This window comes from Fundulus heteroclitus, chromosome 23 (assembly GCF_011125445.2).
Source record: "Fundulus heteroclitus isolate FHET01 chromosome 23, MU-UCD_Fhet_4.1, whole genome shotgun sequence".
In the NCBI taxonomy this organism is placed as follows: Eukaryota; Metazoa; Chordata; class Actinopteri; order Cyprinodontiformes; family Fundulidae; genus Fundulus; species Fundulus heteroclitus.
This window is the reverse complement of record NC_046383.1, coordinates 39,240,511-39,267,748: the sequence shown is the minus strand read 5'-3', so window position 1 is coordinate 39,267,748 and position 27,238 is coordinate 39,240,511. Positions and strand designations below refer to the sequence as shown.

General features: G+C 43.2%; 1 protein-coding gene and 1 non-coding gene across 2 annotated transcripts; both read right to left on the bottom strand.

Moving 5' to 3' along the window:
* Positions 1 to 83: 83 nt before the first annotated feature.
* mmp17b (matrix metallopeptidase 17b) lies at positions 84 to 23,001 on the bottom strand. Its single transcript, XM_012878372.3, has 12 exons — positions 22,883 to 23,001; positions 14,593 to 14,811; positions 13,707 to 13,839; positions 13,443 to 13,593; positions 12,815 to 12,923; positions 11,178 to 11,355; positions 8,391 to 8,567; positions 7,681 to 7,774; positions 6,632 to 6,705; positions 3,819 to 3,968; positions 2,037 to 2,309; positions 84 to 1,829 (listed from the first exon to the last, which is right to left on the bottom strand). Exons 1-12 carry the CDS (start codon positions 22,901 to 22,903, stop codon positions 1,444 to 1,446), a joined length of 1,965 nt encoding a protein of 654 aa, XP_012733826.3. The 5' UTR covers positions 22,904 to 23,001; the 3' UTR covers positions 84 to 1,443.
* A 3,903-nt stretch (positions 23,002 to 26,904) lies between these two features.
* trnaa-ugc lies at positions 26,905 to 26,976 on the bottom strand. The gene has a single exon. It is a non-coding gene; the product is annotated as a tRNA-Ala (tRNA).
* Between the last annotated feature and the right edge of the window lie 262 nt (positions 26,977 to 27,238).

Sequence of the window (27,238 nt, the reverse complement as noted above, 5' to 3'; positions counted from 1 at the left end):
ATGTCCATCTATATGTAACACCTCATCACCAAAGCAAACTCCTCATACATATAAAATACTACTGGGCAATAAAGCTAATTCTGATTCTTATCTGTACAAAACAAAAATAATATATTTTCATCAATCCAAAAACAACTTAAATAGTCATTTGTTACAACACCACAGACTCAATCATGGTCATGTCATTTTGTCAGTTTATGCATAAACTGCGTATAAACGGCGTATCTACGGTGAGAAAACAATGTTTTTGTATAAATCAGCAGATAGAGAGAAATCCCTTTGCTTAGAAAGCAGGTCAGGTTTGGTCCCACCCCTGGGCCCAGAATAGCTTATTGCAGCACTTAGGCCTTGCCTTGTTTCTAACTGAGACATAACGACACCCTCTGGAGTCTAATATCATTTTCTGCTGGTACAGAATATTTGCCATGTTATGACTGAAACTTTCACTTTTTCCCTCTGTACTCCGCGCTGCTGCAATATCACAACTGATTCTAAATCCACAACTTTAGCGTTTTCAGTGGATTTTGGAAAAAGCCAAAAAGATTTTTTTTTACAATATAGACCCTCATACTTGTACTCTATGAACCGTTTATGCTTGACAATTTGTTGTTTTTGACTATTTCATGTATTTCTTTGATAATTAAACACATTGTTGAAACACAAAGTTCTTTAATTATATTGCCAAAAGTTTTCTTAATGCTGATATCACAGCTTCAGCTCTTCTAAGGAGACTAAAAGGTTTAAGAGTGTACCGCAGTTATTTTAACTTGCTTTGTGCTCTGATGTGCAGTCATGGTGGAACAGGAAGAGGCCCTCCCCAAACCCCCAAACCGCTCACACTAAGTTGGGAACTGGGAACTGTCCAAAACATTTTGCTCTGCTGCAGCATCAAGACTTCCTCTCACTGAAGCATAAAGGCCGAGTCCAACTCCTGGAATGATGGATCGTTCTGGGATTCAGTCTGAGGGCCTCAGACGCAGAGCAGCGGACACAGCTCATGCTCCTCTGACCTGGCTGCAGACGGTTCACTGAGGGCTGAAATTCATGGCTTCTAGATGCCAGCAGAGATGAATCATCTGTTCCACGACTGCTCTATGAGACCCTCAGACTTAGAACTCAGCACAGAGAATACATTTCTCTTGTCTTGGGATCCACCGCAAGTGGATGAGTACTGCTGCTGGTGTGTGTGGGGGGGTGGGGGGTGGGGGGGGGGGGGGGGGGGGAGGAATCTCTTTGGATCTGTTACTGCAGTCAATAACTACTGGCCAGGAGGAAGACGGTGGATGAAGGTGAAGACAGGAACTGTACGGCCACACTGAAGTTCTTGTAACCTGGACTAAAACTAAAACTATATGGCTGCAGGAAGGCTTTATTCGTCACTCTGCTACAGCCATGCAAACACTTTAGATAAAACATCAGAGTTTGATTTTTTTTAAAGCATCCTCAAGCGGCCAGCAGTGACCACACCGCCAGCAGAGAGACCAAAATCAGAGACGCTTTGCTGCCACCTAGTGCTTTGTTTTGACACGTGCACTGTGTCCAGGCGTGTGAGCCACTGTCCTGCCTGTATTTAGGTTGATGCCGGTGTCTGTCCCTCCTCTTCCCTCCTGCGTCCCCATCCTGTCCACCCTCCCACCTTGTTTCCTGCAGCTCCTGTCTCCCTGCTGGAGGCAACAGAGACAGGGAGAAATCGTCCACTCTGGGTGGGGACAAGGAGTCGGCACAGTCCAACCAGTCTGCAGCGGAGGACCGCGGGTATCCCTCCTGTGCTGTAGAGCCCGGAAACAAGAACTTCCAGTAGGAATCTCCTCTGAAGAGATAAACGGAGCCTGAAAGCGGGAGAACAGAGTTACTGCTAGGATAGCAGAGACACAACTTCACCAGTTCCAAGCTGGAAAAGACAGTCACCTTTTACATTTCTTATCGTAAATAAACAGAATTCTACTATTGTAGATTTTTTATTGAGTTTGACTCATAGATTATGTGAGAATAGAGGTTCCAACAGGTCCCTAGATAACCAGAAGTCAAAGCCTCACCATTATTGTCGGTGGTGATGCCGCTGACGCCGGCCTTAAGAAGCTGACTCCATTTGTCTCCTTGCTCCTCTTCTACATCTCCCACTTTTCCCCACACAGGGCCCTCCTCTGGATCCCACACCAGACCCCACTTTCCTGGTCCTGACGTGGCCTCCTCCTCCTCGTTGTCATTAGAGTCTTCTCCAGTCAGGCTCACCCCCATCCGGAGCGCAGCGAGGGGCTGAGGGTAGCCTTGCTGCAGGGCCAGGTCCCTGAACAGCCAGAACTGGGAGCCTGCAGGGAAAATGGATCCATCCTCTATTTACCAAAGCTTTACTTGTTTGTTTGTTTTTTATTTTAAGATCTAAAAATAGAAACAATAAAAAAGGGTTCTTCAAAGTGCCCGAACACTTCTTATAATAGATCACAGCTGAAAAGAATGATAAGTTGTCTTTTTCCAAAAGGTTCTGTAACATTTGCAGCTCTAAGCGACTTTATTTAGCTGGACTGATGGCAAAAATGGCTCTCTGGATTGGAAAGGACTCCTGTGCCAGACCAACACTGGCTTTTGCATGACACTGAAGTGAAAGGAAGATTATTATTTTGATTGTTTCATTTTTAATTTGTAAGGAAAGCCAAGGCGAGTCACCCAGTTTGATTAAATTACACACAGGCAGACTGTTCACTGAGTATAAATCCAGCTGTTCTATGAAAGTCTCAGAGATCATTAGAGATCAACCTGCATATCAAGACGAAGGAAACCAGCAGCCATGTCAGGGAGAACGTTGTGGATAAGTTTAAAGCAGGTTTGGCTGTAAGCTTATTAAGAAATGGCCGTGCACTGTAACAGCCTGTGTACGAAGAGCATTTTTCAGCGAAGGAGCCAAAATGCTCAAGATAACTCCACACGAGTTATCCGCTCAGGTGGAAAAATCCATTAACATTACCCATACACTCCTGGGAACGCCAGGTAAACCACAATCCTGTGAAAGAAGCAGCTCTGCTCAGATGAGACCAAAATTTAACTTTCTGCCCTGCATGCAAAAGGCTATTTGCGGCAGAAAGGTGCGCAGCACATTATCCTGAACACACCATTCCTACTGAGAAACGTGGTGGTGGCAGGCCCAAGCTGCGGTAATCTTCAGTATAGTTAGAAAACTGCTTGATGCGGGTTGATAGACGGAGCTAAATCCAATGCAGTCCAGGACCAAGCTGCAGACTGGAGGAGAGGTTCCCCTTCCATTAGGGCAAACATCCACCCAGAGCTACAATAGATGGCATGCTCATCTGTTAGAATGGCCTAGTCAAAGTCCAAAGCTAATTCGCATAAGGAACTTGCATCAAGACATGAAAAAATATGTTCAACGATACTCTCTCCATCTAATATGACTGACCTTAAACTATTATGCAAAGAAGAATGGGCAAAATGATCAGTGTCTGCATGTGCAAAGCTGGTAGCGATATTCTCTAAAACCCTTGTCCTTCACTACTAAACACTACCTTGTTTTGGTCTATGACATAAAATCCAATAAAAACATGCCTTGCACCAAAAAGTCAAAAGCTTAAGGGATATCAAAACGTCTGCAAGGTATTTTACCTGGATATAGATAACACAGTTTGCCATTTAATGGTGCGTTCACTGTCAGAAGGAACAGTCTGCTTGGACATAAGTTACACATGCAGACCAGAGACTGCTCACTGATTTACAAGGAACCAGCAGGTCTGGACCAGGCACCATCTCAGGAGCATGGTCAGCATTAAATACTGCACAGGTACACACAATGTTAGAATGGAACTTTGTACCACTGATAAATATGATGGCATGATCCGAATGTCTCTCCAGCACCGCATCAAGACGCAGAAGATCAGGGGGCAGACCCCTCCACAGCCTCCGGACCGAAGCCCCGCGCCCTGACACCAGACCGCCACCGTTCACTCGCCACACTGTCAGACCTGGAGTGATGGAAGCAGACACAGGGTGGCCCACTAATTGGATTATTTTAGAAGTTATCAATACTCAGCAATGACAGTGTCTCCCATTTAGATATATTTCTCATCAGTTTTTGTCATTGAATGCACCATCGGCAGCTCAACAGTTTAGAAGGTAGCTGGTAGTTTTTACAACTGAGGGTTTATAGAGACATTTATAAGACAGATGACCTTATTTACTGCATGATTTTTTTTATTACTAACCGTTTGTGTCTATAAGGCTGTTTAGCCAGATTTTAGCACCCTCACATTCCGGTTACCATTTACAGAGGAGAGATTCATGTAGAGCCAGAAAAATAAATTACCACGATTCAGTCCTTTCTTTTTCAAAGACGGCAAGTGATTATTAAACACGCATTTTTAACCAAAAAAAGGCCTTTTGTGCCACTTCCTAAAATACAGGCCTGCATGTCCATATGTGGATGATGACGTGATTTATGTGAACACACTGTCTGGAACTGTGCTGCTGTCCTCTGCTGTCAACGGAAAACAGATTGGCTAAACAGACCTTACTAATACGAATATTATATGCTGGAAGATCAAGTGCCGGCTTGGTTGTAGGGTAGAAAAAAGGATGGAGGGAGCGTTCTTACTTTCTCTAAAGATCCTCAATGCAGGAAAATTGCGGGATGAGAACATAAGATGTTCCGGCCATGGCAACAACTGCGTGTGTGTGTGTGTGTGTGTGTGTGTGTGTGTGTGTGTGTGTGTGTGTGTGTGTGTGTGTGTGTGTGTGTGTGTGTGTGTGTGTGTGTGTGTGTGTGTGTGTACGTGAGAGAGAGACCTATTTATGTTATTTTATTTCAAATAGTCATTCATCATTATTGCCTCCAACAACTGGAGAGAGGTTTCAGTAAACAGGGCTGGACGAGCTCTGCTCAGCAGTCGCACTGACATGACCACCTTCACTGATACACGAGCCGGTAGAATAATGATAAGCAGGGATAACTCTGATTTGTCAGCTGTAATATTTTCTTGATAAAGTGAGACATAAAATATATGTTTTTCTTCTGTTTTGCAGGACATCTGCTGCCAAAACGACCCTTTTTCTTGATTTTACAGAATAATTATTATTGTCTGTAAAACAATATTTAACAGCAGAAATTCTCCATTCATTAAAAACTGTTCTGTGCCTCCTGGGTGTCTGGAGTGATTACATGAAGGATTTGATCTTCATTTGACAGCAGCTTCCAAACTGCCAGCAGTAGACGCAGTTTACTCGTTTAAATGGGCCGGACCAAATCTGTGTTGGAAATAGCACGAATAAAATCACCCTTTGTTACAAAACCTGTTTCATGAATGTAGTGCTGAATCATCTCAGGACACTATTCATACAGAACAGCATCATACTCTTCATTATATTAATTCTAATATTAACTCATTGAGTAATCCTACCTGCCCACTCAGGACTTGTGGGCTTGTGGCTGGTACTTGGTGCTGTCTTATTTCTGACTGAGGGGCTAGAAAACTAACATTTTCATGCGGCATTGCATAATACTATTGTTTTAACTATATAACATTACATTATGCGCCACGACATCACAAAATTCTGAAACTTGGTAATTAACTTGTACGGTGGTTTGCAGGCAACATCTTTCCTCACCAATTTCATCGTTCTCATTTGACGTTTGAAACTCTGAGCTTATTTTAATGAAAAAGCAGCCATTTCTTGCACATTTAGCAGAGCTTTCCTCTTTAAGTTTAACTTTCTCCGTTGCGTCGCCCTGCTCTTTCAAACGCCATTGACCGAGTGCACTGCCGTTACGTCAGGAAAAAAAACAGCTGCCAGTGGAGGCAGAGGGAGAAGCCTGTGAGGCAGCTCAGGGATGGCGGGAGCAGCACAGCGACGTAATCCAGTCTACAAGAGAACAACGGCCCAAATATCAGACCGGCCCATCGGGAATTATCCCGGTCCTCCCAATTAGCCACTCCGGCCATGCTCGCTAATTAAAAACAGGCTGTCCTACTGGTGGCACATTCATTTGGAAATATGGGAGCATTGGTGGATTGGAGCAACAATGCTGGTCAGAACTGGAGCAGAAACCCAAAGTCGATCCGAGTGATGCCAGAATTTTTGCTTTGTGACACTGAAGTTTTGTCAAGAACTGTCATTGATTCCTGAGGTGAATTGCCAGCTGACTGGACTTCTGCCTCTCAGATAACATTTCTCCTGACTTCTTCCTCCTTACTTGATAAATCACCATGTACATCTGTCAATATGTGTCATTTGATAAACTCAAACTGGACCAGGAGACGTTGCAGCCCCAACTTTTCCTTGGACAGGCCATTTGTGATGCAGTGATTCCAGGGTTAGGTGTTCCTTATATAATATCACTCCTCTGTTGCTTTTGGCTGCTTTCCTGCTGTTTTTTTGGGCATGAGGGGAGGCTTATGCTTTTCTAAATATTTCTTAATTTCAGAGAGTGAAATGAATATAGCTATCACTAGCTATAGACCTGAACACAGCTGAAAATGAAGCAATACCCTTCGATGCTTACGTGAGATTTAACTGTCTGGCCGGTATTTTACTTCTTGCCATAAATGTATTCAGAAGCTGATTAGCATCATTCTAAATTAGCATCACAACCCAACTCCAGCTTCCAATGAAGCTGGAGCTGCTTTCAAACCTTTGAAGAAGAAGGTCTCTCCTCGGATCTTTGCCACAGCATCAAAACTGGTGTTGCATCGATCTATGGGTGGACTGCAAGGAGAAAAACACAGACATGTATTCTAGTGTTTCATTTGGTGGCATAAATTAAGAAATATATTGTTTGAAATTAATTGAATAAAAATTTAAGTAAACATCAATGATGATTTTTTTTTATGACAAAGATGGGGCCTTAAAATGAGGAACGGGTGACATCATTTATTTCTTTATCATCAGTGGATTCAGAAATGAAGAACATCTATGTGAAAAGGCAACTGGGTCATTAATGCTGTGTGCAACTGTGTGCCGTATAATGGTCTCAGGGATGCATCTTTTTGTAGCAGATCATTACTGTTTGTTGCAATATTGCATGCTTTAATAGAAATGAGCAAGAGTTCATTCACTGACACCTGGAACATATCAGGTTAGAGAGAAGGCAGCTCCTGCAGCTGAACACTAAGACCGAATAACCAACCCTCCTCCACCGTGCTTGACAGTTGCTGTCAGATGTTTGTGGTTAACGGTGGTGGTTTGCTTTCCTGTGAAAGGCTTGTTCAGACACGTCCTGGGAAAACGAAAGTGTGCTGCAGTATTCTTTACTGAAACAAATGAGTTCCTCCTGGCCACCCTCCTCATGGATTATTGTTGCAGTTTATCAGAACATTGTACTGGAGAACCCTGAGATGAATTCACTGTGCAGATTGACCCAGTTCTCTAATATCTACGTTCATAATTCCAGTTAGGGCCTTCTTTAATAAGGCTGTACAGTCCTTCTCCTTACACTCAACTAAACCCCTACAACTGGTACGCTCACTCTGGTTTTCCTTGAACAGGTTAATACATACTTAAGCTTGAGCTTGCATCTTCCCTTGACCCCCATGCTAGTATTAAATGTCAGGAAAGACCACAGGAATCTAATTTGTACAGATTTTTAACTGGAAACAGAAAGCATTGTGCACACGTGGCTAATTCCAACTCCCCGATGCCGGGCTGAGGTAATCTCCTCTTTAGTCTTTTGATAGGTGGTACCCATGTCTGTGATGATGGTGGTGAGCTCTGCGGTGCAGCTGGGGCTGGGCTGTAAGACGGGGAGCATCCGTCGGCAAAAGCTGGTTCCTTTTACCTAAAGCAGAAATCACATTATGTGTCACTGTGTACGTGCCGATGTTTACCTCGCAGAGCATGCGCGGGACCATTTTGATAAAATGCTTAAAAACCACACAAAAATCTTGGTCAATGCCTGCCGCATGCCCCGCAACCATGAAGAGAAGGGAATCTTCAGCTAGAAAACCTGCAGACGGGCAGCTGTGTCTGCAGGGCTTCCAGGATATTCTCTGTAAGGAAATTGTGCAGTCCTTGACACATTTGAGGAGACTCTTCCCTTCTGTCAATCCACTGATGCTTTACAATGCAAGGCTTTGACCTGAGCTGTGAGGCGTGATGTTGCTCTGTTTCTCTGCTCCTCCTTGGTAACGCAGCAGCTGTCCGAGCAGCCAACATATTCTCAGTATTCTCCACAAGTATTTATAATATTCTAAATCTTTGCCTCTCTTCATTCTAGTGCATGAACGTGCTCAGATATGATTCAACACTAATACGACTTCTAGTTTACATTGAGTCTGTTACGTTTAGTTTAGTTCATCTGTGATCTGCTTCCTTACTCTTACATTAAGGGACATGGCTGTCATTCCGATTAAAAAGCAGCTGTAATAAAGGCAGCTTTCTGCCTTGAGGTTTACCGTAGAGTTGAGTGATGTGCTCCAGATCTTGCTGTCCCAGGCGGTAGTGCAGAGGGTCTCCAACGGGACCTTGGTAGTAGGGTCTCATCACAGAGTGGCGAGATGAGGAGTGAGCCAGGCCCAGCGCATGGCCAAACTCATGGACCAGGACCGTGAACAGGTCGGTGCCTTCATAAGCTAGAAAGGAACATGGACGGACAAGCAGGAGCGGAATCAGGAGGTGATTACAAGGCTGATTCTCTTGGGCCTTTCAGGGCCAGCAGAAACTTGTTTCTGACCACAAGATGGTGCTGTGGGACATAAAAGATCCAACTCCAAACGTGGATCATTGGGTTCATCCACAGTAAGGCTGTATGTTGGTGAAGATTCTCAGTCATCCAGGTCATGATCAACAAAGGTTAAGACATAAAACAACTGGACTTCTATTCTGAAGCTGTATGCAGTTCAGTGCAGTGAGGAATGTTCTGATCTTTACATCGGAGAAACCAAACAACCTCTCCACAGGAGAGCTTCCTCCTCAGGACAGGACTGAGCCTTTGAGGACCAAAATGTTCACGTTTTGGACAGAGAAGACAGATGGTTTGAGAGAGGGGTGAAGGAAAACGTAATGCGAGAAAAAACAACTTTAAACAGAGGAGGAGAGCTCAGGTTTCAACTTTCAAAAACGTATAACACAGCTATAGGTTTGATTCCTGTCAAGTTTCACCCCAAGTCACACCTCCACACATGTGACCACAACATTCCTCCTGTGAGCCAGGCTCTCATTGTGAGGGACGATCAGTTCCAGGTGAATCTACATGTGAATCTAAGCTCTAATGAGGCCTTTTTGGCAGGTCTATAAAGCTTGGACTCCAGGCTACCCCAGACATTTTGAACTGAGAAAGCTTCCTGGATGGGAAGCAAAACGTCTTCAGATTCAGAATAGAAGTCCAGTTGTTTTATTTTTTTAACCTTTTTTGGATTGATGTAAGGTTGTTTCTATAAAGGTCTGCAGTGTTGGACATGAAGTAAGCGGGGAAATTGTATCAAAGCACAATACCACTAACATCCACTAGACTCTGCCTCCAAAACATCTTCAGCTTCTGATTCACACATAAAGTAACAAAATATTACAACAAACCATGTAGAAACATTTAAATATTATATAACTGAACTTTTACAGAATAATAAGTCCAAAAACAACCGATCGCTGGTCTTCAAACACCACCTTCAGCTCTACCTTCTTCAGCCATTATGCTGATTTCATTTACATTAAGGCTCATGTAGTTTTGCCTGGATGCTTGACGTCTTGAAAGCTGCATTTTCACAGACAGGTGTGCAATGCTGGTTTGATGCATGTCAAATACCTTGTGTCCAGTTAAAAGAACTGGATCCAGTTGAAAGAAGTTAAAAGAAGTGGAAGTTTTCACAAGACACATCAACTTGGTGGACAACAACATCAAGTTTACTCGAGAGGATGCCAACGACAACAAGCTACCTTTTCTCGACTGTTTGGTGAGCATGGAAGGAGATGGAAACCTCAACATGAAGTGTATAGGACACCCACACACACAGACCAATGTTGCTGGAGTCTCTGAAAAACTCAAGAGGATTTTCTCCAAACACAAAATCCCAGTAATATTTCAAACCAAACAGGACCCTCAGACAGAGGCTGGTGCATCCCAAGGACAAAACCTAAACCTAAACCCAAACCTAAGATGAGCGGAGTGATGTATGCAGTTCAGTGCAGTGAGGAATGTTCTGATCTTTATATTGGAGAAACCAAACAACCTCTCCACAGACGCACGGCTCAACACAGGAGAGCTACCTCCTCAGGACAAGACTCTGCCGTCCACTTACACCTTAAGGACAAAGGACACTCTTTTGAGGACCAAAATGTTCACATTTTGGACAAAGAAGACAGATGGTTTGAGAGGGTGTGAAGGAAGTCATCTACTTAAAGAGAGAAAAAACAACCTTAAACAGAGGAGGAGGCCTTAGGTTCCAACTCTCAAAAACTTACAATACAGCTATAGGATTAATTCCGGCCAACCATCACCTTAACTCTCACCCTCATATGGGTGATCAAAACATCGTTCCTGTAAACCAGGCCAATAACGACCCTAACAACTCCTCGTTACAGAGGAGTGGACCAGTTTCGGTCCAATCTGCTGGCCTAATGGCTTTAACGACCGCCCATTACTAAGGGGGTGGACCTGTTTCTGTTGAATTTGCATGTTATCTAAGCCATTACAAGGCCTTTGTTTGGGCAGTAGTATAAAGCTTGGTACTCCACATTACTCCAGACTTTTTGAATTGAGAAAGCTTCCTGGAGAGGAAGCAAAATGTCTTCAACTATGGAAAACAAGTCCTGTTGCTTTGTTTTTTACCTTTTTTTGGAATGAACATGTATCCTTAAATCCCAGAATAAACAAGCATGCAGTTTGGTAAACATGTCCTATTATGCATCAATGGCAGCGGAGACTCGACAAATAAGCCAGGGGAACGAGAGTGCACAGCATGTCACATCCACGCGCATGTCCACAGTTCCTTTAACATATTATGCCTAGAACAGCAGGAAATGTTCTGAATACGGTTAGAGGTATGTTCAGAATTTTGTTTACTCTGTTTTAGTTCATCGTTAGGGTTCCTGCCTTGTTCACAGCAAAATGCACAGAGACAGACATTATGTTGCAATGTATGCCACAAAATATCAAAGTGCCTGTTGAAGGGTTGAAAAATGAGAGCAACAGCACATAGAGTTCCTGCCAATAAAGGATGACATCTGATGAATGTATTCTGCTGTACCTGGCTGTCTGAAAGCCCACTGCTCCTCGGCATCCAGATGCACTCCCCCTGCCCTGGCAGGATCTGAAGGGAAGAAGGCATGACCCACAGCACCACCGGCACCATCAAAGGGATACCCATCACCGTGGTAACCTCGGAGGAAGTCTACCTGCAGGTCAGCTGCGTCTGAGCTGGCCACCTGGAAACCAAAGGCCATAAAATGTAAAGACAGAACAACAGCATTCTGCAAGCACAGCACCTTGCAAAGGTTTTCACACCCATTTGTTGCTCACTTTGTCACATTACAACCACAAACCTTTGGACTTTATAGGTATTTTATCTGAAAGAAAATTAAAAAGGAGTACATTATCGTGAGTAGGAAAGAAAGGGTTACGTGTTTGTCCAAGGTTGTTGAAATAAAAAACTGATAAGCTTGTACTCGCCCCGTGCCTGGCGGCTGCAGTAGCAGCTGTGGGCCTTTAGGGGGATATCTGCACATATAGAGGAGGTATTTTTTTTCCTCTTGGGTGGAGGGCATCCATAAACATCAGTTTTCAGATCTTGTCACAGACACTCAATCAGATTTAGATCTGAACTTTGACTAGGCCATTCTAACACACGGTTATGCTTTGATCTGAGGCATTCCACTGTAGATCCACTTCTGGTTTGTTTAGGGTTGTCCTGTCAGAAGAGGAGCCTCTGTCTGTTGCCACTTGTGCTAGGTTTTCCAAAACCCCCCACAGCACGATGTCACCAAAATGGTGATCCAAATTATGTGCAGTTTTCATTTCCCTCCACACATTGGTCAAAGGCCAAAAGGTTCAGTTCTGGGCTCATCTGACCGACCCATGCACCTTCCACGTGTTTGTTTCCTACAAGGCTTGTAACAAACTTCGGACTGGACTTCTAATGGAGAACCTTTATAATCACTTTTGTGTTAACACATTCTCCCACCTGTGAGGCGGATATCTTGCAGCTCCTTTTACTTTCAGATGGACTGACCAGAGTTCTGGGAGATTTTTTTCGGATTTTCAGCAGTATGTTTAGATGATCACAGCGTCTGTTTACTTGCCTTGTTTCTTGTGCTTTATTCTTTTATAATGTCTCCGACAACAGTTACTCTTTAAACTTCTCCCAACTATCGGACCTGTCTGCTGGGTTTCTTGATCTTCCTCATGCTCTTTGTTCTCTAATGTTCTCTAAGAAACCATTGAGACCTTCATAAAACAGCTGGCTTTATACCAAGATTAGATTTTATACCGAGATTAGACTCTGTGTACTAATTAGATGACCTGTGAAGGCAGTTGGTTGCATTGGATTTTTTACTGGAGGATCGGAGGGAAAGTTTTTGACCAAGATCTTGATCTTGTGGAGATGGTGGGTTACAGATAATCTTCTGAAGCAGATCCCAAAGATTCTCAGTGGGGTTCAGATCTGGATTCTGGGGTGGCTAATCCACGTGGGTCTCGTGCTCCTGGAAGTAACCTGGTGATTCACTGGCGTCGTTCTTTGGGCTCATATTGTTCCTGAACCTGGACCTGACCCACTACAGCATACAGATTTGACCCATTTGCTTCATTGAATCCAGGATTCAATCTGCCTGTGTTTCTACACAGGCAGATTTCTGTCACTATTCGCCATCAGACAAAGATGCCAACCTCATGGAACTCCAGCGGCGTTGGTTCTGCCCAGACTCTAAGGGCATAGAAGACCAGAGAACGAATCATCTCCCTGGACAGGTGTGCAGAGGAAGGGTAGGTGTGCAACCTAAACAGGTGAAAAATACTTGTGTGAGAATGGGAAAATGGGTAAAGGAGAAATATTTTTTCTGAGCAAATATAATCAATGCCCTTTTATAGATCTTCACTTCTCATTACATACTGTACAGGCCATATGATCAACCATTCATATCATTAGGGGGTACGTTCCCTGTCTGAAAATGTTCTTTGCAACTATTAAAATAAGGTCTGGTGATCCAGGAATAATATACAATATATTTTAGCCTTTGGCTGCAGCATGAAATGCAGACTGAACATTTTAGACGGTCTCAAACTACAACCTGAGTAAAACCAAGCATTTTCTGCTAAATGTCCACCACCCAACCGAGCATCTGTACCCCTGGTCTGCACCTTCAGATGTGCTCCCACTTAGTCCCATCTGGATCCAGATTCCAGGTTGAAGCACTGCTGTCTAACAGTTAGATTTTTACTGGTTTTACGATATAAATGATAACATCAGCCTGCAATTAGGCAGAGTAAGCAGAATCAAGACAGTCTTTCATCCAACCTCCAGTTGATGTTCCTGCGGGTCCACATGGAGACTGCTCTCCTCTTCCTCCTCATCTCCCTCCCCTGCTGGAGCATTAGTAACTTGGAGGGACCGTCTTGGTCCGGAAGGGAGCAGCGTGGGCTCTTCATCAGTGCCAGTGTCTCCTCATCTAAAGTGTCCGAAGATGAGCCAGAGAGGCATTCCCGTTTACAGCTCCGATGTGAGAAGCAGATCAACCATCAACCCCATGTGAGGGGAGGGGGGAGGCGGGGGGCTACTCACCTAAAACACCAGAGTTGTTGAGGCCGGCAAACATCTGCATGGCCCTGACAGCGTCGGTGACAGCTGTCCAAGCCTGCAGCTGCCCAGTGGAAGGGTCCGACGGGGGCAGGTAGCCATACTTGATCAACCAGTCCTACAAAAAGGAACAGCCACATTTAAATGTAATGGCAGCGCCATGTGGGCACCGTGTGGTGACCTTGGCAGCAAGGCCTCAGTAAATCATCTCCCCCTGAAATGTTTGTGATGTTTTGTTTGTTTGTTATGGCGATTGTACTGAAACAACAATTTCCCTCTGGGATTATTAACGTATTTCTGAAATATCGTTCCACAGTATTTCATGGCTCTACTTGAGTTTCTGCCCCAGAGATTTAATTAGGCCTTTCATTTAGAATCCCTGATTTTTAAGCTTTTTGATAGTGACTCGTCTGTGACTTTGTTAGGTCTTTGGCCCAGCAGTAAGATCATGGCTTCTTTGTAGATTGAGGTCGAGCTATTTAACCCTTATTGGGGGGAATGACAGTGGAGGAGACTTCTATTTAAACCAGACATTTTGGAGAGTGATGGCCTACTTTTTTCTCACTTTAGAAACAGATTTATAGTTAGTGCGGGTCAGTCTTTGTGAATTGAGATGCTTTCCATGTCTGCCTGCTTTTTGCTTCACTTCTTGAGAGAAAACAAAACAAGTAGCATGACTGTGAATGCTGAATTTCTACCAAATAAGACGTGTATTTCCTGTCTGTGCTGGTGAAACTAAGGTGTCTTCAGGCACATTTTCTTCAAAGGAGCCTAACGAGAGCCTAACTTGTGACTGCACAACTAAATCAGAATAATGCAAGACATGTTCAGAGATGAAAAAGTTTAGTGAAAAACCTGATCTGTTATTTACCACCAGCTGGGTGCTCTCATCCTCTGTGGGGGCTGCTGGTTGAGAGGAGGGTGTCGGGGTCACACTGGCAGCAGAAGCTGTCTGCATCCATCCATTGCTCAGGAGCAGGATAATAATCCACATTTTCATCTTGGTTGCATGGTTTTGTAAAAGCCAGTCTCTGTACTCACGCTCAGGGGACAGAAAGAAACATCTGGATGGTGAGCCGGACCTCCGTTCCTGGTGGGGGGAAAAAAACGCAACAGTAGCTTTACTGTCAGACAGAAGAATGGTCATCCCTTCCACATATGCCTCAAAATAAAAAAAATAAAAATAGCTTTCTTAATATTACAAAATGTTACCATAGATAGATGTACAGCATCTTGAAAAATTTATCAAACCAGTTGAATGTTATTTGTAATTTTTGTCACACTCCAAACATGTGGAGTTTGTTCATTTTAAATACCACCATAAAGTTACCCATAGCTGTAGCATAGTTATATATGAATAAATATCTGTGACATGCATTTGTGTTCCGCCCCCTTTCCTCTGAACAAATGGCAGTGCAACCAGCTGCTTTTAGAGGGCAGTAAATAGACCCCCCTCCCTGTGTAATGCAATGTTGGTAAGATAAGATAAGATAGGATAGACTTTATTGATCTCACAGTGGAGAAATTCACATGTCACATCAATAATCAAAAGAAGGTGCCAAAAGGAGGAAAAGGTGCATGAGGTATATACTTGGTATATAGTTGGTATGAATGCAGCTGTTCTGATTCAGGTTCTTCAGGGAAGAATAGAGAATAAACGGCTCCATAAATACAAAGAAACCCAGCAGACAGGTCAGGGAGAAGGTTTTGGTGCAGTTAAAAGCAGGGTTAGGTTCTAAAACAATCTCCAGAGCTTTGAACGTGTCCCAGAGCTCTGATCAAACCATTATCGCAACATGGAGAGAGTTTGGACCACCAGCAGACCTGCCAAGACACGGACGTCCACCTAAACTAGCAGGCAGGGCAAGCATTAATTAGAGGAGCAGCCAAGAGGCCCATGATAACTCTGGAGGAGCAGCAGAGCTCAGGTGGGACAAGTCGTCGATAGGACAACTTTTATTTGAGTCCTCCACAGGTCTGTCCTTCAAGGCAGGGTGGCAATGTTTAAAAAATATCAAAAGAAGTCATGTTGAAAGTTTTTAACAAACCATGCAGGGAACGCAAGAAACATCTGGAAGCAGATGCACTGCGAGAAAGGATTTTGGCCAACATGTATAATGTTATATGTGGCAGGACATTATTGTGACAAATCCCCATGAGCACAAAATATAATACATCCTCAATAGAATAGAATAGAAATGTCCTTTATTGTCCCACAGTCCTTCTAGTCCCAAGCCCTCACCTAAATCTAAATCTGTAGCGAGACTTGAACATTGATCTGACTGTTAGTCTGCAAAGAAAGAAGGATAGGCAGAAAATATCTGATTCTAGATCTTCAAAGATGGCAGAGAGATTCTTCAAAAGATCCACAGCTTTAATTGGAGCAAAATGAGGTTCCATAAAGTATTGACTATTCATTTCATTTGACAATTATGTACTGCTGTGTGTTGGTCTGTCCCATGACTCAGTAAAGGTTGGTGGATTTTAAAGTGATGGAATGTGAAGCAGGTCAACTGGTATAAAGACTTTTGTAAACAAGTGTCAGATTTACAAAAATTACAAAAGGATTTTGTAAAAAAGAAAAAAAATGTATCTAAGACATGTGTTGGGTTTATTATGGTACGAAATGAACAATTAAGATATAAGCAACATTCTAAAATGCCCCCCAGAAGTCTTCTTCTTTTTTTGTATTTATTTTCTGCCTACTTTGAGAACCTAGTTACATTGGACTAGGAATGTTTTATTATAAAACAGGAACAGCATTGTCTATGGGTCAAATAAGGACATGTTCTATTTATATCAAAATTACTTTTCACATATCCTATTATAGCTTAATATCTTTTAATCTTTATCAAGGCTTTATGTCTCAGCATAACTGTATGGTACGTGACCTGCACAGTTCAGGAGAGGAAGGACCTCACGGGTGGTGAGTGCCTGTTTGTTTGTCAGTTTTTTACCTTCATTATGTGTAATGTGAACTGGAGTTGCCAAAGAGAAATTTTGGCACGGTAACATGCGGTTATAAATAAGATATTCTGGATTCTTGAGGCTTTAGAAGGAAAATCATATTTGAGTCATTTATCATGTCAAAAGACATACATTTATTTAATATATAAACCCAGTCTGGAGTTGGATTAGGACATTTTGTTTAGAACTAAACATTTGAGTGGCTGTATTAAACCTTCTGGTGAACCATTAAACTGTGAAGCAGCAGCAACATAGTATTTGTGATGTTCCTGGTGTGTGTGTGTGTGTGTGTGTGTGTGTGTGTGTGTGTGTGTGTGTGTGTGTGTGTGTGTGTGTGTGTGTGTGTGTGTGTGTTACTTGTAAAGTGAGGACCTATTTTTGGTCCTCATCTTTTTTTCTGGGCGAGGGGTTTGGTTTAGCACTAAGATGTCAATCAGGCTTGGGTTAGGTTAGGGTTAGGTATAAACCGGTGTCAGGGTTAGGCCATAGAAAGGCTTGAAAATTAATGGAAGTCTGTGGAAGTCAAGACAAGGTCCTCACTATGCACTCTAAACAAGCACACTATGCACACCAGTCTTGCTCTGATGCTCATCCTCCATGTTTTTTATGGTGGGAACACTGGAACATCTGGGCTTCAGCACACCCCTTCCCAACTGGCTGCTAGACTTCCTCACCAACAGACCTCAGTCGGTCCAGGTCGGACAGAACACCTCTGATGTCATCACCCTCAGCACGGGCTCCCCTCAGGGCTGCGTCCTGAGCCCCCTGCTGTTCCCCCTGATGACTCACGACTGCGTCCCCAGGTTCACCACCAATCACATCGTGAAGTTTGCAGACGACACAACGGTGGTGGGCTCCTCTCCCCTCGATCCCCTGAGCCCGTAACATCATCAGGGACCCCTCAGACCCCCACCATGGACTGTTCTCCCTGGTGCCTTCTGGGAAAAGGTTCCGCAGCATCCGCTGCAGGTCCACCAGGTTCTGCAGAAGCTTTTTCCCTGTCGCCATCAGACTGTTAAACTGCTGAACTATAAACTGGACTCTGCACCACATTTGCATATTTGCACATTTGCATCTCTATCTAGCATACAAATGCTGCCGAACTTAGTTTCTATATGCACTCTTGCACAATGCCCTTTGCACTATCATTCTGCACATACAAATGGTTTTAAACTACTCGCCTCTACACTGTGATCGCACAGTGTCTCTTTCTCCTACATTGTTTACATTTTAATTGTTTACTTTTAATCACTGCTGCACTTTATACTGTAATTTACTGTAATTTACCAGCTGTATGCAACAAAATTATGTTCTGTACGCACTCTGTGCATCCAAAATGACAAATACAGTTGTCTAAGTCTAAGTTTATTCCTTGCTACTATTCTTTTAGCCTCCGTTTCCCTCTGAAGGAAGCTATTTTAGTTACCAGCCTATTTCTGCCTATTCCAGCTTCCAACTCAGACTCTGGATTACAACTACTGTTATGCCATTGCGCCATGGCAAAATTCACATTGAATTTTGAACAACATATGACATGGGGAAGGAATCAAAATGGATAGCGAGGAAGGAAGTTCACACCCACGCTGAGACAGCCGAGATTCCCTGCTATGAGCCTAGACCACTCAGACTCAGACTCTTCCCATTTCTTCCTAGAGCTCTCGAGGAGAGTGAGTCCCCCTGGACAAGCCAGCCACGCATGGGGCCTCTAGGGCCCAAAAGACCCACCAGCCAGCACAGGGGAGAAATCTCTCTTCATCCGGAGGACCTGACCAGGCGAATCAGAGTTCAGTCTGCAGTCTTGAATTCAGCGTCAGGCGCCGGAGGAAAGAATCCCTCCATGCCAAAAACAGCTTTGTTTATTTTTTGCATGTACATGGTTCCTTAGCTTAGCTTCCTTTTTATCTTCATTTTGCTTAGTAGTTTTAGTTAAGTTTCACTAGCCTAGTAGAGAGGATTCGTTGATTGAAATATAGTGTTAATTCAGATCAACAGCATTATATAGTAATGTTCTCTGGATGTTCATTTTATTTCTGTTAATAAATTCTTGAACTTGAAGAGAAGTTGTTACTCCTTATCATATATGTGTGCAGATTTTGCTGTTTAAAGAATGCCAGTGCTCAAATCATTCCTGTCAACTATTGTCCTGATATCAGCTCTAGAGCTGAGCTGAGAGCTGAGCTGATAGATCACAGATCATGATGGATGGTTAGGTATTGTCTGGTGGATATCAGCTGATATCCACCAGACAATACCTAACAGACAGAGTTATTTATTAAACATTAAATAACTTTAAACAGTGTCTAATTGTGCAACACTACAATCCTTCCCATGACAGCCTTCTCTGTGAAATTTACTAACTCCACTACAACTCCAGCATAACCTGTCATTATCTGCCAGCTCTCCAACACTCTCCATCAGGATCTCAACCCTCCACCATCTTTACTCCTGGAACCCAGATCCTTATTGGGTTTCCTCCATCCTCAACCCATCACACAGAATCCCTGTTACCTCCTCGCCTCTCAGAATTGAACTAATCCTTTTCTTCATCTTCTTGTTTCTGCTGTACTTCATCATCTTGATTATCTCTCTAAATGCTCCTCGCCCCTTCCAGATGCTGCAGAACCTCGGATTTAGAAACCTGCCTGGGTGTGCACATTTGTCAGTGTTTGCAAATCTCTTTGCATTTTACAATCTGCTTCCTGAGAGTGAATCTGCATGTGGGTCAGGAAATTATTCTGAAACATAGCGGTATTTGGCTGTGTTTGCCAACCTGCTTTTTTAATCCAGCCCATGATCCATATTGTCTGGCTTCATTCTGCCCGACTAATGCAATGTTGTGATCTCATCTTCTAAAAAGCTCTCTTTTCTCTCTGGGTCCTTGACTAGCTCTAACTTCTGATGTGGCATTATGCTGGTCCATCAGTTTAGGCAGTTTTTAGGCAGATTATTAGAAGGTTGTAATGTCCTGCATGTTACCAGGAGGATAGTCATTGTTTCTACATTCCATGTGACAAAGCAAACTAGCCCACATTGTCTTGTCATCTAAAGACTTCGTTTCAATGGCATTTAAAGACTTGTTTGTAGATTATGCCACTTTGTCCACAAACAACATCTGTGATCTTTTTTGATGGGAAATCACTTTAGAAAATTAGAATGATTTGTACAAAAAGTGACATTTTCCAGAGTTAGAGGTCTCTGTTAACACGGGTGGATGGCCAAAGACAATCACAATAAAGAGCTCTTCTGAATTCCTAGCACTAAAACAAACCCATTCTGACAAGCTGATGACAGAAAGCATAGTTCGAACTTTTAAAGTGGAGGGATTTAGCTGGTAGCATTTACCTTTAACGGAGAACATTCAGAGTTGGGTCTTTTAGAGCAAAAAGAGTTTCTGACTGGTATCCGACCCAACTACTCTGACAAACCAGGCCTGGGGCCACAGTACAAAAAAAAAAAAAAAATATTTCCAGTGTGTGCAAACTCTCACCTAGTAAGAACTACTTTTAACATTCTAACATTTAAATACATTTAAAGCTGAATTCATTTATGTTGCTGAAATACAACTCAACATAAACTAGTTTAAATTCAACCATCTTTTGTTTAGTCTCTCCTTAACTCTTTTATCACAATGTGTGTTTTAATTCAGATCAATTCAATTACTCCGTTTTCTACATTTCCTGTTTTTTTTAGCTGCTATAAAGTTTAAACGACTCTGAAATGTTGACAGCCTGTTAATTAAGTTAAGAACACCAAGAGTGGACAAGCAGTAATCAAGGCAAAGGGGTAATGCCATGATCTGTGCCTGTTTGGGTTTCTGTTTCATCTCAGTTGTATGCAAGTCTGTGCTTACTGTTCCCAACATCGCGTGGTTGTATGTTATCAATCTCAGATCATGCTCCCTCATGTCCGGTTGTTTGCCATTAAATACATCCATCAAACATGCACCTGTTGATCTCCTGCTGCTGTTTCTGTCCTTCGCTCCACCAAAGCTATTTAGAAGAATCTCAAACATAAAATATGTTATTTCACAATTCTTTGCTTGCCACACAATTCTGTATACTCTGGCTTTATTGGTTTGATGTCTTTGCCATGTATCTACAATGTGTAAAGCAATAAAAAGCAGTGTGTCCAAATTTTTGACTGGAAGTGTATTTAATACGTCGCAAGCATTAACCGAGCAAGATCCGTTGAAGCCCAATAAGGCCAAAGTAAGACAAACCTGAGCTTCCTGGTCTACTGCAGCCAGAAATGTAACTCTTCAGAACGTTTCCACAGAACCACTCTAACATAAATCTCCATCTGTCATCATGAAATCCTGTAACAATGGCGACTGAGTCAAGGTGCTCAAACCTAAGCCACCATTTATCCCGCTTAAGTCAGGATTTACAACAGTCGCTTTCTTTTCTGTCTGAGATTATGGTTTTGTTTGAATAACTTTAGTCAGGTTGGTCCTTTGATATCTGTTAATCAACCATTTCATTGGTTAGAACTAGAAAATATAATATGACTATAGTTTATATGTTTGTATGTGAAACTGAGCATATTATAAATTTTTCATTAACGTCCGTAGAGCCTATCCTGCTGGTTTCGCTGCTGCTCTTGTGCCAAAGTCAATTCTCTGTCTTTGCCTCAGTTATTCCCTGCAAAAATCAGCTAGGACCCCTCATCACTGTGCCACTCTGACCACACTGAGCCAATGGTGTGAGTGAAAGAACCTGATGGTAAACATTTGTACTGGATTCCCACAGGGGAGACAGAGGAGCAGATGCAATCAGAAGATGGACGGGAATTAGCATAGAGTGCAGAGGAGAGGCTGCTGCTGGCTTCTACAGGCACTGCTGGGGGGGGGGGGGGTGCTGGTGTCAGGCAGAGGATGCTTCGTTTAATTAAGTTAGAGGGTTCACCATTTCAGAAAGGATGGGAGGGAGGAGAATGAGATGAATAGAGGACGAGTGCAACATTGAGAAAATGACTCCAATAGCAAAAAGAGAGAAGGGTCCAGCAGCACTCTCATTTAAACAAGGTCACAGATTCAGACATGAATGAATAGACAAAAGTGCTACACCTGCCCATATCCAAACGTTTTTGCACAAAATGGGCCACTCTAAGGTACATTTCTAGTCTAACTCAGAAACACTACCTTCCAAGTCACCTTTTCACAAAAACACATTAATGCAAAGCATCGGTAGACAGGATTCACTTCAGCATGTGGACGGGTAACTAGTATTACAATCAAAGCTTCCTGATTCTCACACAGCAAGTCTTTCCCACACAGCCACAGCAGCCCCAAGTAGCAGAAATGATACATGCTTCCATTCAGCACCCACTTCAACTCCTGCAGACCTAGTGGATACTTTAGTCTCATTACAATCAAAGAGGGATGCTGACCAAAATCCAAAGGTTTAGAGCATTTTTCAGCCGCATTAAGAAATATCAATTTTTAACACATTTCAATTACAGCAGGGGTTCTTAAACAATTTACATTTTGCACTTGTACCACCTCCATAAATACATTTACCCAGTACCACCATACCGCTAGACATGTGAAAAAAGTTGTACAACAGAAAAATAAAAGTGTCTGCTGGCACTGCATGCTTGGTTGAGGGAGTTTGGTTTAGTTAGAAATTAAGACTTTAACCAAAAGTTGACATTTCTGAGCTTTTTTAAGTTGGAAGAATCAGAATTCCAAATGTGACCCCCCCCCCCGCTAGGAACTAGGAGGTTTCTGTCTACAGGAGCTCATTAGCTCCACATCACAGTTTAACGGTTGGTTTTTAACTTGCAAACAATAGACACCAAATTTTCTTCTGCAGGTAAGACCAAGTACCACCAGTAGTACATCACCATTTAAGGATCACAGCTGTACAATAGAATAAGTACTTGACATCGTTTTCAGTGTGTGGTGAAAATGTGCTGCGATATTAGAGGTGAACGCAGGGATCCTGCAGAGCATGCCAACAGTCACACCTCCACTGTAAACCAGCCGTGCAGAGGTTCTGGCTCCATCAACCCGGACCCTAACAATCTTGTCACCATCTGCTACTGTAATGTAAGGTCACAGTATCGTTCAGACACTCGATACTGTCATCAGATATAAACTTGGATCTCAGAGTGACTCCATCCTGGCACCCTCAGAGAGACTGCAAAGAGCACAAAAGCAGGTCACAATCAAAGAAAATGCTTCTCCTGCTTACCTTCCTGCTCCTTCTCCACATCTGACCCCCTCTCACGCTCGCTTTATCTGCCACGGCATGAACAGATGGGTCCTTTCTCTTCTCTAGCTTCTTAGTCCCTCAAAGCCCCGTTCTTAACCCCCCCCCCCCATCCCCCCCAGTCTCTGACCCACCCACTGTCAAAACCATCGTGACAAACGCAGGCTCACTCGTCACTTTGCAGATGAAGCCTCCTCCCTTCCGTAGAGACTTTGCAGGTCACTTTGCACGCTTTACTTTTCATGAACATCAGGAAATATTAGACCAATCTGGAAATAGAATAAATAAATAAAAAAAAAACAACAAAAAAAAACAATTAGTCAGAAGGCAGAGTGCTCCCAGCACACAGAAACAAGCAATAGATTCAGCGAGGATTAGGGTGTGTTACACAGAGAAGATAGGCTTTGTGTGTGTGTGTGTGTGTGTGTGTGTGTGTGTGTGTGTGTGTGTGTGTGTGTGTGTGTGTGTGTGTGTGTGTGTGTGTGTGTCTCTGACATCTACATGCATCTTCACTCATGATGCCATCAACATTTTCCTCCCAATCCTCTTAACATGAGGATTAAAACAGAAGTAAAATGAAGTCGAACAGATTTGTCACTCCATCCCTTTCTGTGGGCTCGCTCCTCTTGTGCTCCTTCTTTGTGTTTAAGCTACTGAACCAACTGTTAGACGGCGACACAGGCGGCCTTATGACCTCCCTCTTTATCTCCTGATGACACCCATCTCCCTCTCTCTCTCTATGAAAGCTTCGACTTTGATGCAAAGCTGAGAAACAGAAGAGGAAAACAACTCACTGGCGGAGAGGAGAACATGTTCTGAGTGTATATTAAGTACGTGTTTTCCAGATTCATATTTTCTTCCCTGCTACAGACTGATGCACATCAATACTAATACCATTTCTGCCATTGTTGGATTGCCCAGCCTATTAACTCCTGCCGAGTCCCTCTGGGATCATTATGCTCCATCTGATGTGCTCTGTGGGCTGCAGGACAGAGGCTGGGTGGCGTTTCATCATGAACACATGTACCGGCTCACTAACACATTTCCCTCGGACACGGAGGCGTAGGTTCAGTGCCCTGCTACAACCTCTTCAACTGTTTTGCCATTTAAATAGTTGGGGGATTTCAGCTGATATACTAGCACCAAAAAGCAAATATGAAGTGAAAGATCGAAGCTTGCATTTTCCAAGTAAAACCTGAAAAGTTTAAAGAGCTTTTTGTATTCACCCTCTCTTACCTCACCTTGTTACAGGCGAGCTAAGAGGCCCTTTGGAACTGATGACTGTAACGTGGAGAGCTACGTTTTTTTTCCTTAATTCCTAACTAGGTAAAATGTTTGCGGTTTTTCGGTATTTTTATCTTATGTTTGTGCGACTTTCAAGAGCTGTAGTTTGGATTTTCCTTTTTAAATAGTATTCAGTGTTTTTAGAAAGCAGATCGTGTCAGACTCTAAGGCCCTGCTATTTGGGGTACCTCAGGGGGATGTCTTGGGACCTAGCCGCTTTCTTTTGTGTATTCTTCCCCCAAGGCCAAATAATCAGGCGGTTTTCTAATCTGTTTCACCATTACCATGCTGATGATAATTAGCTCTATTGTTTTTAAAGCCAACTCATTGTTTAAAGCTGTCCTCCTTAATAAACCAGGCAGTTATGCTGTGACAGCTACCTGCAGGGAAACTATGCTAAGACAGAAATCCTATTTATTAATAACACACCTTCACAGACAACCAGGTATAGAACGGCAAAAACAGATGTGCCACATCTGTCAGTGAGAAGCAGCCTGAACAGGATGGAGGCTTGAGTCCTCTCACAATGCAACTTTTGAAAGTCAAAAGTCTATTAAAGGTTTCCTCTGTCACCGTGACAACAGGCTGCTTCCTCCCAAATGCAGCTGCGGGGGAAGGGTCAAAGGTGACTTGGGGTTAATGGGTGATGGAAGCTGGATGGGGGATCTTGTTAAATATATGAAAGGAGCTGTGTGTCTGTGACTGTGAGGGGCTCGTTAAGCTGTTGCCTATAGCAACAAAAATGCTCCTTTTTCTTTTTAAACATTTCTTTTTGTCTCTGTTGCCCTGAATGACACTCTGAAGTTTAGCACAGAGGATACCCCTCTGCATGACATTTTTACTAATAAATCTGTACGGAGGCCAATGCACAATATATTGTTCCAGTGTCTGTCGCTGTAACAATTACGCAGATCTGTGATGATGTAACCCTGTGGCTGATGATCAAATGGTGGCCAACCACCAGACGAGCCCTGGGTTTGGAAGGTCCAGGGTCAAGGTTTCAGACCAACAAAAGGAGCAGTGTGGAACAGTGATTACTAATCTGCATGTCAGAACTGTTTAATCCATCCATTTATTCGTTCGCTTCGCCTTGTTCAAGACGTGGCTGAGGCGGAAAACCCAGACATTCCTCTTCCCAGTGACATCTGCTCATCTTCTGCTCGTCTGGCTGTCATAGAATGTTAGCAATCCACATGGGATCAAAACCTCTTTCCTTGAGTTTTAGGTAGAACCGTCTCATGTAAAGCTTGGAAGATCAGAGAACCAGATATTCAGGCCGGACACAGTGTTTTAGAAGGTTTATTGATGTATAAACAGAATCTGGTGCAGGCAGGCAAATGCGCAGCAAAAGAAGCAGGATCTAGCAGGGCAGATTGCTGACTGCTGACAGCAGGAGATATCAGGTGGAAAGTGCTGGGGTTGGAGACAGGTCCATGAGTCGGGCTTTGGGTCAGGCAGGCAGAAAAATAGCTCACAGGTCCATTGGGTTTAACAAAATCGTGGTCAGGAAACAGTCCAGGTCGTGTAGACAGAAAACTGAAGAAGTATCTGATGAGGGCAAGATCAGACAGAGAAATACAGGACAAGGACGAGGCAAGATAGGCAAAAAAGGCTGGTGATCTACTCAGTAATGGTTTTTAAATAATCTGGCGACAGGAAGCTGTGAGGATCCTGAATATAAAGGAGCAGCAGCAGGTGAAAACGGCCTGCTGTGTTGCTGCAGAGGAGACGGATGACGGGTGGAGCAAATCACACTAATTAGGAGAGTGAGTTAGAAACAGTCAGCCGGCCAGAATCATAACATCTCAACTGACTTCGTTCAATGTGGAAGAGCATAGGATGACAGAGCTGATTCTATCCCGAAAGCAAGCATAGCATAGATATGGATCTATGCTATCATATGCATATACAAATATATATGTTCATCCATCCATCCGTCTTCTTCAGCTTATCCGGGGTCAGTAGGGAGGCACAGACGTCCCTCTCCCCAGCCATCTGTGGCAAAAAAAAAAAACATCACCTGCCTCAATGACCATCCTGTTGCTCTGACCTCACTTTAGTCATCATAAAGTGCTTCGAGAATATCGTCCTGATATACATCAAGGATGTCATCCTTGCTGGCCTGGACAGCCTGCAGTTCACCTCCAGGGGACGCTGTCGTCTTAACACTGCAATCAGCTCTGACTCATACTGGCTCTGAAGATCAGTGACTTCCTCAACGACAGGCTCAGGTGGTGAGGATAGGGAATCTGATTCTCACCACTGGAACACGCTTCCAGTGTTAAGGATCAGGACATTCTCATCCAGTTTGAGTTCCAGGGAATCCTTTTATCTGTCGGTTGTCCCACATGCTAATCATTGTGACATGCTCACCCAATGCCAACATGTGTGCTCATACCTTTATAGTTACCTCCTGCTGCACATCTAGCGTTACACTTTATTTGTGTTAATTATGAGTATTTTCCGCTTTCAGCTATTAAATACACATAATTTAAAATTAGAATATAAGCCTACATCACACCAATAAAAACGTTTAAAAATAGAGAACTTCAGCGTTTTGGTATCCATCTACTTGGAGTTAGATTTTAGTGTGTCGTTTTACTTTCAAATCCAACCGAAATAAATAAAACATTATTGCTGGAATGACAGTCACGGACTAATTTTGATTTGTGCGCAAATCAACATTAATCTGTACAGAGACAGAAAAAAAAAAGAAAACGTGGAGATGCCGGGGATTGAACCCGGGGCCTCATACATGCAAAGCATGCGCTCTACCACTGAGCTACATCCCCTACCGGAAGCAGAACTCGGGATTGTTGTATAAATACGGCTTGACTTTGCAACGAATTATTAAAATATGATGTTGCATTTAGTGTCATGTATTCGTTGATAGATGATTCGTGTGTGTTTTATTTTTAAGTCGCATGATTCGTGACTTTAATCTTCGCTGTGTGACCCGGTTCTCTAACAACTTTATAGTGTCTAATCAACCAGAAGATGCCGCTCTGGTCCACAGCTGACTCTTCCCTTTCTTAACGGTAGTGACAGTTGTGA